The following is an 18,326-nucleotide window of genomic DNA, read 5'->3' on the forward strand; positions in this document are numbered from 1 at the left end:
CTGACACCTAGTCTAAAGTGGTTTGCCTTTTTCAATGGTTTTACTTTTTGTAAAAATTCAAACTCAATTTTATGAAGTTTAGAATTGATAATGAATTATCTGTGTATTCACAGCACTTTTAACATTAGAGAATTAATTGAGAATTCCTGGAGCATCGACAGTCTAAAACTTACTAGCACCACCTACAGGATGAATGTATAACCAAGTGCAATTCAAAATGAGCACTCCATTCCCGTTCATTCTTCTAAATAGAGCTCCCGCAAGCTGGACATTGCCACCTACTCAGAACAGATTTAAGACTAGGAAATGAAAGCCCACGAGACAGGTGAACCTCAGCACTTCATTCCTAATTGTATAAGATTTATCCTCTTGCCTTGACCCTTCTCCCTCACCGCTCCCCAGTTGCTAACCAATCTGTTGTATTTAATATACTTTAGATCATAAGATCAGTGTCCAGAACCTCTTATGTATTTTTTTTCTTGCCAGGTGTCTGCAACCTGTCTCTCATTAACACTTTAAGATAATTCACCTTTCTAGAGAATGGTTTTTGAAATAATTTTTCATTTGTGTGTGTGTGTGTTTGTGTGTGTGTAGCTCACACTATAGCTACTTAAGTTGTCTCAGTGGGTGAAAAGCTTTCCTAATTTGTTCGTAAAGTTGCTTAGCCCACTATACCACCCAGTGTGATCTTGATGAAGTCTTGCAGGAGAAATCCCTCTTGGACCTTAGCATCCCATAACACTGTACTTCTGAGTTACTGGAAAGTTTTGATCTTACAATAACCATGAATTCTAAGACTGGGAACATATCCATCTTTGCTTTGGCCCTCTTAAGGTTAGAGTCAAATTTGTGGCCAACTTCCAATAATTTACAAAAGTATATGAAATATATTCTTAAGTGCTTATTTTAGCCCACAGGATTCTTACCATACCTATACCATTCCATACACCTGGAATTTGTTAACTACCTATTTTATGTTTCTGTAATATATACATATATATTTTAAGCTGCCTCAAATCCTTTGTGAAATAAAGCAGGGAAGAAAATAAAGGAAAGAAGTCAGGGAGGCAGGCAGGCAGGCTGGAGGAAGGAGGGAAGGAAGGAAACAACCCAAAGTGTGTGTGTGTGTGTGTGTGTGTGTGTCTGTGTTGGTGTGCATGTGTTTGTAGCTCACATTTAGAGCAATAGCATGAAGTGCTACATGGCCAATGCACATGGTATATACTGGCCTTGCAGGACATTTGGTCCTGTCCTAAACGTCCATAAGACATTTGGTCCATAAGATATTTGGTCCACGCCAAAAGGTCCTTGACATTTGGTCCTGTCCAAAACATCCGTGAGCATGTTTGGTCCGTGCTAAATGATTTTGAACAGGACTAAAGATCAAGGAACTTTTGGCGTGGACCAAATGTCTTGTGAATGTTTTGGACAGGATCAAATGTGTGCTAATTCATTTATTGTATACCTCTTTTTCTTTGCATGTTTAATCTGGGAAGAATAGGTGTAATTATTCTGTAAGTTGCAGTTCAAGTTAAAGCTCTACTATTAAACTCTGCACGAGCTTCTGAACTTGAAAAAAGGGTCAGAGAAAAATACAAGGCCTGAGGCCTTGTGATCCGTGATCGTTAACTTTCTCCTCCAGTCTATTATTTGTCTATTTGTCCACGTGCTATTTGTCCAGAAAGAGGTTGATTTCAGTTCATAATTTGCACCTAAATTTTCGAGTCCTTGTATTGAGATTTTTAGTTTTGCTCATTTTTCCCTTAAAGGTCAAAAATAGAATGTATGAACATGCATTTTTTACCTTGTGTAAGTGGCAATAAAATAACCAAAACCTCACCTATGAAAGTTCTTATTCATTTTTTTTATTTCTCTCCTTGATATATAGAATGTATAATCTAGAAAAATAATGTGATCAGCCCTCAAACTAAGTTCTCTGATGAGTACCTCCAAAGAAACTACTTTCTGTTTACAATGGGATAAAAACAAACAGCTGTATTTTCACTCAGACTCTTCTCTCTAGCTGCCATCCCCAGTCCAACCAAGAATTTTTTCACATAAATCCTTCTGCCTCAGATCAACCAGAATCTTGCCTGACACAAGACCACTTTTACATCATAAATAACGTTGTTTCACTTTTCTTTTTTTCTAGAAGGAAGGATTTAAATGAGAAAAGTACACTCTCCATGAAAGTGCAGATTTTTTAGTATTTCTCTATACGTCTTTACGAAAGAAAAAAACAATTTATTCACAGTTGAAAATAATCCATTTATCTTTGTACTGCTGGTGCTATAGTTCCTAGGAAATAATGACATAGAGACAATTCCATGAGGAAATGTTGAGTTGTACCTGTATTAACAACTGATACAAAATAAATTATAATTTATTTTGTAAATAAAATTACAGTTACAGCTGAGTGTTATCTTTTGGGTCGTTGTGATCTCAAAACACAATTCAGGTCATAATTATTCTATAATTTTCTTTCTTTTTTGTGTCTAATTTCTAGGCCATGCCTGTACTTCAATTTCTCAGAAATAGGCATTAATTTAGGACTGTTTTCTTTTAAAATATTCTTTTAACTATAATAATTTGATTTGAAATGTCATAATAAGCATAATATAAACTTGTAGTAAATATGTTGGAAGCTACATATATACTTTTCAGAAACCATTTAAGAAATTCAGTTAAAATAAATTGATATCTAAATAGCCTTCCAGAGTTTATAAACTCAGTGAGGATGAAAAGAGGAAAGTAAAAACAATATAATCCCTAAGGAGATGTTACAGCCCTACAGCCACCACTGCCTCACTGTGTGGTTCCTGTGCTGTTTCTTATAGAGTCAAAGGATGGCAAATTAGAAACCTTGCCATGCTTTGTTTTCCTATTGAGATCATTTTTTGGAAAAAAGACAGCTTCTATCCCTAAGGATCAATGCATATAAATTTAAAGCTGTGAGTCACCTATATTTGAATGAATGAACTTGATTTTTACTAGAAGGTAGTGTGTATGTTTTCAAACCACCGAAAAAAAGTAGAACTAAGACAGTTCTTTCTCTTTTGTCTCGCCCACTTTGTGAAATGCTTAACTGTTTATAATGAAACACAGAATTACGTGTTCAGTTCTAAACACTTTCTTCAATAACGAATACTTCCCTGACTGTTTATTTGGCATTATGCCTTCACTGTTTGTTAGTCCTTTATGATTTTGAATGTATTTAAGAAAATTTGATTGTAAATTTAGCAAATAAGTAAATTGATACCCGTCTTTCAAAAGAGAAAAGTATAGGATCCATCTTAGAATATTAAAGTTATTGATTTATCTCCTTCATATCCATTCAATATATTTTCTTGACTGCTTACTTTCATCGTTTGTCAGATTAACAAATGTTAAATTTGAAGATCTACATTGTATTACTATGAAATATACTATTTGAGCATGAAAAAGTGAAAAGTTTCAAAAAATCTCTTTTACAATTGGTGAATAAGGGAAGGAAAGGCAGAACATTTTCAAGAAGTATTTCTCACCATGGGAACATGATTTTACAGAATGAGAATTCTGGGACAATGTTTATAAAATTATTGAACTCCTATCGTTTCCAAGAAACTATTCTAAAAATCATGTCTTTGATCAAACTAGCCAAGGAAAGGGGAAAGTGACATAGGTACTGAACTATGAATAGATTAATAGACAGTAATAGAGACACAAATAATACGCATCATTCTTTTTTAGGCCACTTTATTTTTAGGAAAGTATTTTCAAATTGTGTAAATGCAACATAGTTTAAGGGAAGACAATTGAACCCCAATCAATCAATGCTGTAATCCTTCATATATATAAGTGTTTCAATAGCTAGAATACTCCCAAGTAATCAAAATGGATGAGTATAATTAATCCGTACAGGCCATTCCAGGCTTCTACAAAATGAAAGTAACATGACTTTTTCACTCACATTTATAGAAAAAGAACACTTTATATCCTCATTATATTTTGCTACAGCACACAAGTCTCTCTAATTTGGCAAATTCGTGCTTGTTTTTACCCACCATTCATAGCATGAAATATAATGAGGCAGCAGGTTAGACACCAGGCACCCCTAACCACTTCTATTTCTCTTCTCGCTCTGCATGAATGGGTTTTATTGGCAGTAGAAAAATCAATACGTAGGAAATATTATAAAGAAATAAAAGACCTATTTAAAGTGTTATAAATGTATTGTCTAATTTCTTCCTACACTGGCAAGTTGTATGCACTATAAATAGAAATAAAAAGTGTACATATAATCTGACAACATGGTATTTAAAATTGGATAATATAGATTTATTTTTAAGGCCCTCCTATCACTACTTAACAAATAAAAAGAAACTTTGGATAATGAGAGAAAAGTAAGTACAAGTTACAAAAGTAGTAATTCTTTAAACCCCTTTTTGCCTTGCACCTAAATGCTGTGTTATGTTGACAGATCTGGGAAATTTTAGTGGCCGGACAAGAAGTGCAGTCTCGGTGAGGGAAGGCCAGGGGGTTGTTCTGATGTGCTCTCCTCCGCCTCATTCACCAGGTACAGTAGGATCCCATTCTATATTGCTGCTGCTCTCTTTTACTATATGCTCATTCTTTTAGACGGTGTATTGACTGGGGAACATTCCAGATGAAATGTGCATGGTTTTCTTGAAATGTTTCAGAGTACAAGATGACTAATTAAAGATCATATACTCTAAATACCAGTGGACAGGAGAGTGAGCTCCTATGATAAGACTGTTTTATTGCCGTCCTGTTAACTGTCGTGGTTCTGTCTCTGCCTGCCACCAGTGAGGAATATATTACCTGGAACACAAGCAAAGTGATAAGCTAAGAGAGAATAAAAACTTTTCAAAATTATTTGGAGTGTCAGAGTTGAGTCCACTGAATACCAATGTGCATCTTGTCTCAGAAGATAAGCCGGAAACTGGGTTGTTTATGGTGTTGTTTGTCACACTGGAACAAAAACGGTTAAGAAATTTTTTTTCAAGTTTCAAATAAAACTATAATTTACTTATTATTTTTTGGCTGCTTGAGCTCTTGTTTGTAAAAGTCATAGTAATAGGTAAGTACTTCACGAGGTTTGGAGTAACAGAATAGTAAACTGTGCTCAGGTTAATTATATTCCCTTTTGCCAGCTCACTGTTAATTATACTCATTCTGTTTGAGTCCCTTGATTTGAGATGAGTACCTCAGTATAGTTTTCTATAATATGATTTAAGAGTAGCCAGTATCAATTAAAAAGAGAGAGAAAGAATCAAATATCTATTTCTATCTCAGAAATAACATAGACCTTAGAGTTAACAACTGGAAACAGAATTCAGGATCCTGGTATCTTGATCAATTTTTCTACTTCGTTTAGTGTGAAAGCCATACTTGTTTCTACGTTGTATTATTAGTGTAGGAATGGACCTCAATTTTGTTCTACCATAGATAATTCTTACCATAAATTACAAAAAGACTTCAATCAACTTTTTTAAAGTTTCTCACTTTTATCTGATCCTCCTTTTAACTTTGTTTTAAATTGAAGGAAAAATAAACTATGTTTCAACAGGAAAATATTTTTGAAAACGTTTTGCTTTGAAACTCAGATAATAATCACTATTAGATATATTTTCCGAGTTGTACCCAGTTAATTCCTATATGTGAATTCAGTCACTCCAATCCTCCCATGAGCAATTTGAGGACTTTACAGTAAATATATCTAGTCTTGTCTTGTTAGTGCCATCGAGTCAGTTTTGATTCCTAATGGCCCTGTGTACAGCAGAGCAGAACCCTGCCAGGTGTTTTTACATCATCCTCTGACCTTCTGGCACTATACCAGACAATGCTCTGCTGCTATTCATACAGTGTTTTCCCGTAGTGGGTGACCAGATCCTTCTTCCTAGTCTGTCTTAGTGTGGAAGCTCCGCTGAAAACTGTCCACCATGGGTGACCCTGCTGGTATTAGAAATACCAGTGGCATAGCTTTCAGCATCACAGCAACACAAAGCTACCACGTATGACAACTGACAAACAGGTGTTGTGGTTCCCTGACCAGGAAACAAACCCAGGCTGCAGTGGCAAGAGTGCCGAATCTTAACCACTAGATCACCTGGGCTGGCTGTATATCTAGTCTTACCTGCATGTGATTACAGATTTAGATTGTTTCAAGGCAACATGTGTTTTAACTTTATTTTTATGGATAAGACAAAAAAAATTAGTAAGTTTAGGAGAATCCTATAGCATTAATATATGTTATGTCTAATGTTGGGTTATTAGAAAGTTTGAAGAGCAGTATTACATGAATAATTGTTAGAGATAAAAAGAAGGAGGAGAAGAAAGCAACAGGCTCTGTAGAGGATGAAAGTGTTCATCATCAGACTTAGAGGAGTTAACAACATGTAGTGACCCCTGAGGGCAAAAAAGCAAGATTTTTCTGAGATATAATCTATATTGCAAAGTTTTTGGAACACGTGTAAAAAAAGTGAAATGGGAGAGGATGATATGGGAAGCAAAACTGCAAGATTACACATAGACAAATTATCCAATTGGCAGAGAAAACTATATAGATAAGATTTCTAATGGGAAAAAAATAGTATAATGAGTTGCATATATGATAAGCATGAGATAAGAATATGTATTCATTGATTAAATAAATGAAAATGTGATCTCTGATTGAGAGCAATGAGAGTACAGCCAGATGATTGCTATTGTATATATGTCAAAAGAAATATTAGACTCATGATTTAAGATGGTAAGAGAGGCTGTATTCTACTAGGCACTCATTTTGGAGTACTATGTCAAATGATCCACTCAGACATCAGTGTTAGCATCACAAAGTTTTAGGGGACATGTGCATGGCCCAAAATAACAGGAGGAGCTCAGCATTCAGGCCAACGTCTAACACTTACCAGATGGATAGTTATCCCCTGATCAGCCAAATCTTATGTATCTTTAGCTTTCTTGTAGAACATTCCTTTTATATTCTGGCTCCAGTTGAAATTTGGATATCCCTGAAAGACATGGCTTCTCCTGTAGCCCTTTAAAGTTACATCTGTTTATTCTCCCAAATTGTATGCACTATTCAAAAGGAAATTGGAACAGATATCCTCCTTTCTCCTCATTGCCCATTCTCCCTTCTTCTTCCTTACAAACCCTCAGTTTTGAATTTCAAGCCATCAGAAGTCTACACTTCCTTGTTGCAGACATTTACACACTTCCAGCTCATTCCCCTTCATTTCCTGAAAATTCTACCTCCTGGCTCACTGTCAGTTTCTTCGGTACTACTCCAGTCTTAATATTGGGTAATTTCAGTAGGTCCCTTACAGCATCCTGTCTTCTTCATTCTGATGAATAAATGAAAAGCAATAAGAAAAGTTAGTATACTGTGGTATATGAGGAAGCCATTTGGTTTAAAACTAATTTGGCCTGACCTTGTTTTTCCAGAAAGGCCTAGCGTGGCCTGTTGAGCATGCATTGTGCATCTGCTTTAAACATTTACAATGTCCCAAAGCCAATAATGATGCCCTTAAAGGTAGGGATGTATGCCCCCCAACACACACATATCAGCATTTCTTTAAGAATAAGCATTTATTTCCAGAAACTAAGGATTAATTACTGACCTGCTATGCTCATTTCCTGACCACTGACTTACTGTGCTAGCAAAACATCTTGTGACTATAGTAAAAGAGATATTCCTGTCATGTTTGATGTACTTTCCTTGTTCCAAGATGGTATATAACCACGCTGTACACCCCACTTCTCTGGAGTGCTTCCTTCCTTGGTGAAGGTTCTCTCAGAGGCTATAGTCTTCAAAACTGGCTCATATAATAAATTCACCCCAATTTTGATTTATAGATTGATTGTGGATTACTTGTGTTGACAATTCCTTTCATTTCTTTATTCCAATGGTCTTGTTTTACAACCAATCTCAGCCCCTTGACCTGTTATTACCAACAGCTATAATCTCTCAATTACCACACTTGCAAACATTCTATTCTCTGACTAGCATCTACTATCTTCTGCTCAATCCTTCTTGGACCTTGATTTCAGGAATCCTATAACCTCATTGAAATCTACAAATCATTGATCCTACCTCCTTTTCACCCTATTTCTCCTCCTTTGATTCTTGCTTTTCTCCTTCAACTGTTATTATTTTCTTGCATACAGCCTCAATTTCTTCATTTATCTTTCGCTTCCTCACACTTGACAGTTGACAAAATTTATCCTTTAATCCTTATTTTAAATCCAACTTTCAGCCTACTGCATGCCTGAACCTACTCAGCTTAATCTGACTGTAAAAAGATAGAGTTATGCAGACTAATATGAATTTAAAATCCAAACTATGAATCTCAAGTTCACTTTAATGCTGACCAGAAATTTCAAAAAAAAACACCTCATCCTTTTACCATAATTTTGTCAAATCTTCAATGTGTCTCCCATCCTTCAATTTTTCTCCCATCCTCACTCTCAGCTTATAACTGCTGGGGAGAAAAAATCTTCCTCTACCCTTCTCTAAATTCTTCTGGCCGGTCTAAGAATTAAAGTGACGTGAGATAGTTTAACAGAAAAAAGTCAAACAGAAGTTTAATAATACGTGTTCTTCCTTATGCATGGGAGAGACCCTGGAAAGCTGAGTAACTCACCAAAAAGGCCAAAGCCACCACCTTAAATACGATCCTCAGTGAAAGACAAAAGAAGATGTTGGGGTTGGAGGAGTCAGTTATGGGAGGTTACCAGGAAAAGCGCAGTAAACAAGGGTAAAGTTGTTATGCAGATTTAAATCATTGTCTTCTGCACTGATAAGAGTTTCTAGAGATAAGGTTATCCCCCTCTCCCTGGGGGACACTCTTACAAATGGAGATTTCCCTTACAAATGTACATGTCTTTTACAAAGTGTGACTTCTACTTGGTTTACAGAGCTTCTCTATGTCTGCTGTTTCTTAAAAATAATCAACCTAAAGTAGTCTTTATGCCAAAGAGTTATATTTTGGGGTGACAAATTCTGATAACCATGCATCCTATTTCATTGTGAAAAGCAAAACAATTAAAAGATAACTTCCACAAGCCTTCATCACCAAATCACACACGCATTAGCATCTGTATTGACACACTCTAACTTCCCTTTTTTAGCAGAGATGCATTGTTGTGCTTCTAAAGGCAATCCCTCAACTTGTGCACTGCAGTTAGTCTTTTTTTGTCTACTTAAAGAAATCACTTCAGTAATTCTCCTTTCTCCCTTCTGCATCTTTACCAGAGATTATTTACTTTCTTCTGGATCTTTCCCTACACCGTGCAACCCTAACCTTTCCTGCACTTAGAGCAAACCTCTCTTGACTCATGTCTTCTTTCAGCTACTACCTTATTTTTTTGCTCCTATTCATAGCATAACTCTTCAAAAGCTTTGTCTGTACCTACTCCATCCAATTCCGCTCCTCCAATTCTGTCTATCTGACTCTCTCTCTGTCTCTGTCCCCCTTTCTCTGTCTCTCTCTCTTTTTAACAGATTTGTTGAATGCAGTTTATATCCCAGAAAATTCACTCATTTTAAGTGAACAGTTCAATGAGTTTTAGTACCTTTATACAGTTGTGCCGCCATCCCCCAAATCCAGTCTCAGAATCCTTCCATCATTTCATCAAGGTATTCCCGCCCATGTCCCCATGTAATCAGTGATCTATTTTCTGTCTCTATACCTTTGCCTTTCCTAGAAATTTTATTTTAATGAAATCATACAATATACAGTCTGTGTGGTGTGTGTTTGTGTGTGTTTGGTTTCTTTTACTTAGCTTAATGTTTCTAAGTTTCATCCGTGTTGTGGCACGTATCAGTAGTTTGTTCCCTTATATTGCTGAATGGTATTCCATTGTACAGACACACCCCATTCTGCTTCTCCATTCCTTACTTGGTGGACGTTTGGATGATTTTTAGTCCTCAAGTTGGTCACTCCTTCCTCCATAAAACACTTTCTTGCAGGATTCCACACTCTCGTTTTCCTCTTACCTTACTTCTTAATCTCCTTTACTGAGTTTGCCTCATCTCCTCAAACTCTTAATGTCGCAGTCCCCCAAGTTTCAGTCTTTGAACTTCTTTCCTCAATATACCCTCACTCTCTTAGATTTCACCTGACAGTTAGGCTTTAAATACTGACAGCTTCCAAATGTATGGCTCCAACCAGAACTCTAGCTCCTATATCCAACTGACTTCTCGACATTTCCATCTGAATGGCTAAAAGGCACCTCAAGCTTAACCTAACCACGTCCAAAACTGAACTCTTGCTTATATCTCCTCCAAACCTGCCCCACCGGCATTCTCTCCACCTCAGTTAATGGTAATTCCTTTTCTTACAATTCACCAGGCCTTAGAGTCATTCTTACTTTTTACTTTTTCTCACACCCCACACAAAGCCATCAGCAATTTTATCGGCCCTACACAAAACTTTCTGCAAAATCTGACCACTTTTCACACCCTCCACTGCTAGGTCTCTAGAATAAACCACCATCATCTCTTACCCAGATTATTACAGTATCCTCTTAGCTAATCTTCCTTGTTTTGCCTTTACCTTTTTTCCAATCTATTCTCAACATAATAGCCAGAGTGATTCTAAAAATCAAGTTGTATCATGTTATGCCCCTCCCCAAAACTCTCCAAAAACTCCCCATCTGCTAAGGACTGAATTGAGTTACTCTAAAATTCATAAATTGAAGCCCCAACCCCCACTGTGATAGTATTTGGAGATGGGCCCTTTGGGAGGTAATTAGGTTTAGATGAGTTCGTGAGGGTAGGGCCCTCGTGATGGGATTAGTGCCCTTATAAGAAGAGGCAGCAGAGAGCTCTGTCTCTCCCACATGTGAGAATATAGTGAGAAAGTGGCAGTCTGCAAGTGACAAAGGGAGCTCTCACCAGAAACTGATTATGCTGGCACCCAGATCTCAGACTTCCAGCCTCCAGTGCTGTGAGAAAATAAATTTCTATAGTTTAAGCCACCCAGTCTAGGGTATTTTGCTATGGCACTTCAAAAAAACTAATACACTACCTCATTCAGAGTCAAAACCAAAGTTCTTATATGGCTTAGAGAGCTCTCACCGTTGGCTCCACGTGTTCTCTCTGACCTCATCTACTACTCTTCCTCCTACTTTCTTGTATGTAGTCATATTGGCCTCCTTGATGTTCCTCAAGTAAGGAGACATGCTACTGGCTCAAAGCCTTTAGAGTTGCTGTTCCCTGTGCCTAGATCGCTCTTATTCCAGGTATATGGATGGCTCACTCCCACATTGTCATGAGTGTCTTCAAATTTCACCTTCTTAGTAATACCTTTCCTGATCTTCCTTTTTCTGATATGCATCCCCACAATTCCTTTCCTCTGCTTTATTATGCTCCATAACACTCATCACTTTCTATATACTGTACAAATTCACTTATTTGTTTACTGTCTCCTTCAATTAGAGTGTAAATTCCATGAGGACAGAATTTCTGTAGTTTTTGTTCAATGCTGTACCTCATGCCTAGAACAGTGCTTGACATAGAGTCAGAGCTCAAAAAATATTTGTTGAATGACAAATGCATAACATTCATAAATAAATAAAATTAGTCAAGGTTTTTAGCCCATGCATGGCTATCAGAAACTTTGAGAAGAAAATCACAAACAAGAACAGGGAAAAATAGATCAGCTATGTAGTAAGAAAACTTTTCTTACTATTTACCTTTTCTCATAATGATCTGAATTGTAGAATAGATAAATGAAATGTGATTCACATCATCAATATGGAAGAATAAAATGTGACACTTTATATTTTTGGCCAAGGGAACAAACTGAAACCTAGAGAATTGGATTTTTTAGTTGAGATGACAATGATATTGAGAAATAGTGATTTAATTCTAGTGCCTTGCTTGATCAATTAAAAGGAGAACTTTGAAAATGTCTTGGGGAAGTAAAAAATTCTTGCTGATGAGGCAGGGTAAGTGTAGAAAGAATAAGCCAGGGCTACTCACTGAGAGCAGCCTTGGTATGAGTCCCTACTCTGGCACCCGTTAGCTATGATCTCAACAACTGCCTTTGTTTTGGTGGGATGAGATTGTGTATTGTGAAACAAGTAAATAACTTGACGTATACTACAAATCTCAGACCCAGATTTTTGTCTCATCCAAATAGTCATGTAGATCACCATAGCACACCTGTTTAATTGATGTTTGATTCTATTTTGTTCTCCCTCTTGTCTTACTTCCTCCTTTCAATCATAATTAGTTTATAATTTTATTTTATCAGAATTTCATTATGTCAAGTAAAGTGTTGGAAGTGAAAGTTTACTAATATTTTTATCTCCCTTATTAGGTTATATGTTCTTTAAGGGTACAAAATTTGCCATAGCCTATTCATATCCCTTATGCTTAGCACAGTACTCGACAGTTAGTAGATATTCATAAATTCATGTTAAATAACTGAATAAATGTGCTGATTCTAATAATTGAGTTTTACAGGGCTATAGACAGTTCCTATCAGTTTCCTGCTATTAGTTTATCATAACTCATATTTATGACAGATATTTGGGTCACTTAATATCACGATCAAGTATTACTATTTCAAAGTATAACAGCTACTATGGTTCAGTGGTAACTATGAAATTATAAACAGTTTATACATCAGAGAAGATTCAATAATACTCAGAAAAAGCCCGAAGTTCCTTTTTTTCATTACCTCAAATGGATGTACAACGCACATTTTTTTCTGTAAATAAAAGCAAAAGCTAAAATTGACTTATTTGCTAAATTTCCCTGTTTACAATCACGTGTCACTTAATGAAGGGGATATGTTCTGAGAAATACATCGTTAGGCAATTTTGTCTTTGTGTGAACATCACAGAGTATACTTTCAAAAACCTAGATGGTACCTTCCACTACACAGCTAGGCTATATAGTACTAATCTTATGGGACCACTGTCATATGTGCAGTCCATCATTGACCAAAATGTCGTTATGCTGCACGCGACTGTACTTTTCAAGAGATCAGTGTTACTTCCTGTCAGTATCATTTGTGAATGAAAACGTCTTGATTGAATACTGAAACAGTTATTTATCCACCAGGAAATAATTATATTTTCCTAGAGTTTTAAGCACATCTGCTCAAAATGATTCTGTCAGTTTAGTAATTTTGAAATTCAGGGTTATACTGTAAAGAAAAGCTCTGTGAAAATGAAAAATAAGCCTAATAAAACCTATAACCATATGTAGAATTATTTTATGGTTTAGAGGTTAAGGTTATTTCCATAGTTACTTTTAAATAAAGACATCAATAATACTATTTATTTTTAAATATGTTTTAGTCCTATTATGTGCAGAAACATTATCTCAGAAGCTTACATTGAAGTAGGACTTAAAATTCTTCTACAAACGATTAGGTGGTAGTTTAAAAATATATATGTATATATCATTTTACAATATAACAATCACATTTTCACGTTTACTATACCATGTAATCTCTGCAAGATATCTGAGAGTTAAAGATTATTGTCATCCCTGTTGTACTGATGAGAAATCTAAGCTTCAGAAAGATTAAGTGAAACATTTAAGCTCTTACACTTCGTAAATGATGGACCGAAGATTTCAATTTTTGATATATTTTATACAATATAATGTGCATTTTCGCTAAAGCTACACTAAAACTTTTATAACATGAATACAAACAAATCTTTTTTAACAATGGTGTTATCGACTTCTCAAAAATAATGCTTATTTTATTACACCAAACATTGTACTTATCTTTTCATTCAGCAAATGTTTATTGAGTGCCTACTATGTTTTAACTGAGTTTAACCTATTTTTACATCTTATTTTGTACTAGTTACCCTGCTTTTTCTGTGAGTCATTTGCCCTCTATTCACTTTCACTGTCTTTTTTATTAATAAAGAGTTTTGAATTGCATTTTTACCTTCTACTCATTTCAAAATTATATATTTTATTTGTTATTTTAGAAATTACACATAAAATCTTTTTTTTATTATTTTATTGAGGTCACATTGGTTTATAACTGTGTAAATTTCAGCTGTACATCGTTATATTTCAATATGCCTACTTAAAATCATTTTGATCACTTTAAATATGATTGCCCTTAGTGATTAATTGATCCATTCATTTATTAGTCAACAGAATTTGAGGAATAAAAGGAACTCAAGTTTAAGGCTCTGTGACTATTTCCTATTAACTAAGAAATACAGTTGGTTTAGGACAGAATAAGATTAGTTGAGTTGTAGATATACCCAGTGTTAGATACCTATAGGTATGACAGAATATTGATATATAAGTCTGAAGTCTGGGAAAGGGATCTGAGCAGGAGACTAAATTAAGAATAATTAGCATAGTTGTCTCAGGAGTAATTATAAGGTTGATTGGGATCTCTCAGAGCAAGTGTTTACAGTGTGAACATCATATATTTCTTTTTTACAGTAAACACTGTGGGAAAAGAAAATAAAGCTAGTTGTTTTTTCTCTATGATGCCAACCAGTTTAAATAGCTGCCAATTACTGGCGGAACTGGTGCATTTATGTGGCATGGTTTAAGCGGATCTCAAATCTACACTGAAATTACTAATATCTACAACTTATATTTTTTACCTCCAAATGGTTATGAGGATTAAGTTAACTGCTTAGATGCAGAAGATTCATTGACTGTTTAAGGATTGTATTGCTGTAGTTCTCAAACATACAAAATCTAGAAGCCTCAAAAGTTAATGCACCCTCTAGATGCCCAGGAACATCAGAGGCTCCATGGTTGTGAAAAAGAAAAGCTTATATCCTCAAGAGAAGATAGCCAGAATTATTATTTGGCATCTCGGTTCTTTGGAGAGAACTCTAATAGGTCCTGAGACAAGGCAAAAAAAGAGTATAAAAGTTGCAAGCCCTCTCCCTACAACCTTGACATTCAATAGGAGAGACACCAGAGTACATAAAGCCAGAGAAAAAGCAGAAAATATAAGAAACATATTTCAAAAAACTTTTGTCACTTTCCTTATTCTACTGTCGAGACCTATAGCTTATTCTCAATTCTACTACCCTAGTATCGTTTCGCCTTGGTGATCCTGTGAAGTTATGTGGGATTTAGTCCCAGGCAAAATACATCCCCAGTCGTTTATGTATTTGGCTCCCTACAAATTCAAAACCATAGACACAGATCCAGCTCTCTCAAACATGCTCTCCAAGTCAAATAGTCTCTCTACCATCACTCCTTTAATTACAGAATTGTAGTGACACTCATGTCACCCATGGGGAATACTAGTGCTGAGTGTATACTGGGTCTCAAATTGAAGAAGAAAAAAACCATAATAATTGGTTATATAGGAAGCACCAAGGAAACTGAATTAAGGGCATTATGTGAATATTTACAGACTAAACTTATTTTATTCCTAGATATATATCAAGCCATCATAGAATATAGCTGAATTTATGAAGTAATGAGCTATAACAAAGTCTATGCCTGAGCATACAACAAACAGGAACATAATGCACTTGGTTGTCCCTTTAACACTTTCTCCTTGTAAACCCTCTAATACATAATTTATTCAATTTAGAAAAATAAAACAGCAATAGACAGCAGAGGACTAAAGGCCCTGGTCTTGTCCCAGATGCTAAAACTCAGCAACCTCTCATTCCCTGTGGCCCTGAGACTCTTTCTCTGTGAAGTATTGGTTAGGATACAGCTAAGAAGAACTTCAGTTCTTGTATCCAAGCTGTAACACTTCAACTGAGACAATTTCAATTAAAGAAAAAAAAATTTTTTTGTTAGATAGAAATTATTTCTACCTCAACTTCAATTTAAGGCAGGTAGACAGATTTGCTACAGCCTCAAATCAATTGTAGAACCAGATGCTATATAAGTAAATAAATCCAGAGAATACAAGTAGGTGGTCCCCTAAACAGTGTAATCCTAGAATACTAGATAGTCTCTGCTTCCAAATAGTATACTACAATATACAGTAATATTTCCCCTGAGGTTTGAACTCAGACAGCCAGGAATTCCCATCCTGGCTCTGACAAGTACTGTTGGCTTTGTTTGTGAAATTAAACCTTATCTTACTTATAGAGAAGAAATAATAAAAACTACCTCACAGAATTATTTAAGAATTAAGAGAGAGTTTATGTAAAGCTCTTGGAGGATAGTAAGCATTACATAAAATTTTATCTTGAAGATCTATCTTTAAGAATCCTCTTTAGAAAGCAAAGGCTTGTGAGAGAGATGACACCTTAAATCATTAGCTGCTAATGTTAATAACCAGCTGGTAGGGATTAGTTGACGTCAAACTGACAACAAGGCAACTGGAAGATGAGTGGCACTTGGAAATGTGAATCTGAGAGGTTGAGATGGGAAAGGGATTAATGAAAGGAAAAATTAACCCTGACGTGAAGTGAAAGGGCACCAGGTATCATTGCTATCTTCAGGGGGCCTCTTTATCCTCGGAGAGCTGGTACCAGAAATTATTCCCTTAGAGCAGGTCTATATAAAATGGCAACCAAAATTTCATAGGCATGAAAATAAAATATTTTGGCTGATGTTTTTTCTTAAAAAATGAAATTATACATTGCCAGATTTAAATCTTATAACTTAAAAATTTTGTAATAACTGCAACCATGAGAAAAAAAAAAAACTCAAGTCTTTTTGCCACCCTTTTTGCTACAAAATAGTAAGATAGCATGGCATCCCATGCTTCCTATTTAACTTTTGTATCAAGATCACAAAAAGTAATTGTCCCAAAACTATTTGAGGAGTTCAGCAATTTGGCAAGTCCTGTCTTAGTTATTTGATTTTAAATCACTATATGTTGAACCATGTAAGGTCCACATTCTTGCAGTTTCTCGCCACTTGATCAAATCTTCATTTGTTAGTAGCTATGCTCTAATGATTGGAGCCATTCTCCAAATTTGCCTTTATTAAGTTCATGAAATCCACAATTTTTGCAAGATTTGTAGTTTCACCTTTCAATATATTAGCATTGTAATCTCACTTATTATAAATAACTGATGCAAAAGAGATTGGCAAGATGCAAAAAAGATAAATGCTAGTGCTAAAAAAAGGAAGAGTATTTGGATTGGGACTAATTTTTTAAATGATCAATTAATTTGTCATTATCGTCATGTGATTATGATTTTTCTTCCCTAAAAAAGTCTTATAATCAAGTGGACTTCAGTTACATTATTTGGACACAGAGAAGTCTATTGTTAAGTTCTGACTAGGATCAGCCATGTCATTAGGCTAAAGAGAAGGAAAGGAAACCAATATTTTACATTTTTTATATAGTATCTTATTTCATCTTTATCTCTGCTTTATAAGTTTATTATTGTTACCTCCATTTTATAAAGGGGGATATTGAAGCTCAGAGAGAAATCTGTCTAAAGTCCCACATCTAATAAATAAAATGACAGAGATTCAGGCCTGTGTAATTCCAAGTGCAATGTCCTCTTGACTATATCATATGATCCTTCCATAACATCATTCCTAAATTTTATTGAAAACTCCTACTTTGGGTATACATAGGCCACTGTTCATATGTTTATTACACCAATTCAAATAAATAAACAATTTCATCAATTATTTTTATTGACGACTAAATTGTTAACTAAATCGAATATTCAGCACTGCCAAAATCAAGTATCTAAACAACATGTGGAAGCAAATAGTGTGTATGTAAAAATTTTAATATTTTTACCAAATAGAATAATGCAGTGCTCATGTCTCTGTCTCAACAATTTTTTAGAAGCCAGACAGGATAGGTAAGAATACAAGTACATTGAATAAAATGAGAGAGAAATAAAGAAATTATTTATTTTTATTATGCATGTTTTCCTATGTGAATAAAAAAAAATACAGATTTTATACCCTTAAATTACATAGAAAATAACTCTTTCTACCTAAACTTTGCTATCTGGTGAGGTATTTGTAACAAGAGCTTTAACTGGTTGCTTGATAGTTTCTGAACTTGCTGTTTGTCAACAGGTACATTTTGACATTCTTTTAAATTCCTCGCAAATCAGTTTTAAAATACATGCTTTTATTCTTTTCTTACTTGAGCTGCACTGTGTCATAATATGTTCTCTGGATGTCACTGGAAAGGAAAACTCAATGTGTTTTGGAGTATTTGGTTTTTTAGCTGTATCTGACAAAATGTATACATGGAAAGCCAAATATCACAAAGCAAACGCTTCAACTTGGGGTTTGTTTTAAAATATTCTGACACAGCAGAAGAGAAAAGATTTAGAACCTTGCAATAACCCTTTTTTTACTTCTTACATTTGTTTGGGATTTCTACATAGAGCAGCTAGGGTTTCTTTAATTATTTTCGGGTGTT

The 18,326-nt window shown here is 35.2% G+C and overlaps 1 protein-coding gene across 5 annotated transcripts in view; it reads left to right on the top strand.

Moving 5' to 3' along the window:
* The window catches only part of CNTN5 (contactin 5), an 824,990-nt gene that overhangs the window by 437,247 nt on the left and 369,417 nt on the right, over window positions 1-18,326 (top strand). For all 5 annotated transcript variants that reach the window (XM_087433624.1, XM_087433627.1, XM_087433626.1 and 2 more), the window contains one exon: window positions 4,460-4,555. In XM_087433624.1, coding sequence (XP_087289750.1) covers window positions 4,460-4,555 — 96 coding nt within the window. The remainder of the gene's footprint in view (window positions 1-4,459; window positions 4,556-18,326) is intronic.

Source organism: Ceratotherium simum, chromosome 7 (genome assembly GCF_057802395.1).
Source record: "Ceratotherium simum simum isolate JZ-2026a chromosome 7, ASM5780239v1, whole genome shotgun sequence".
In the NCBI taxonomy this organism is placed as follows: Eukaryota; Metazoa; Chordata; class Mammalia; order Perissodactyla; family Rhinocerotidae; genus Ceratotherium; species Ceratotherium simum.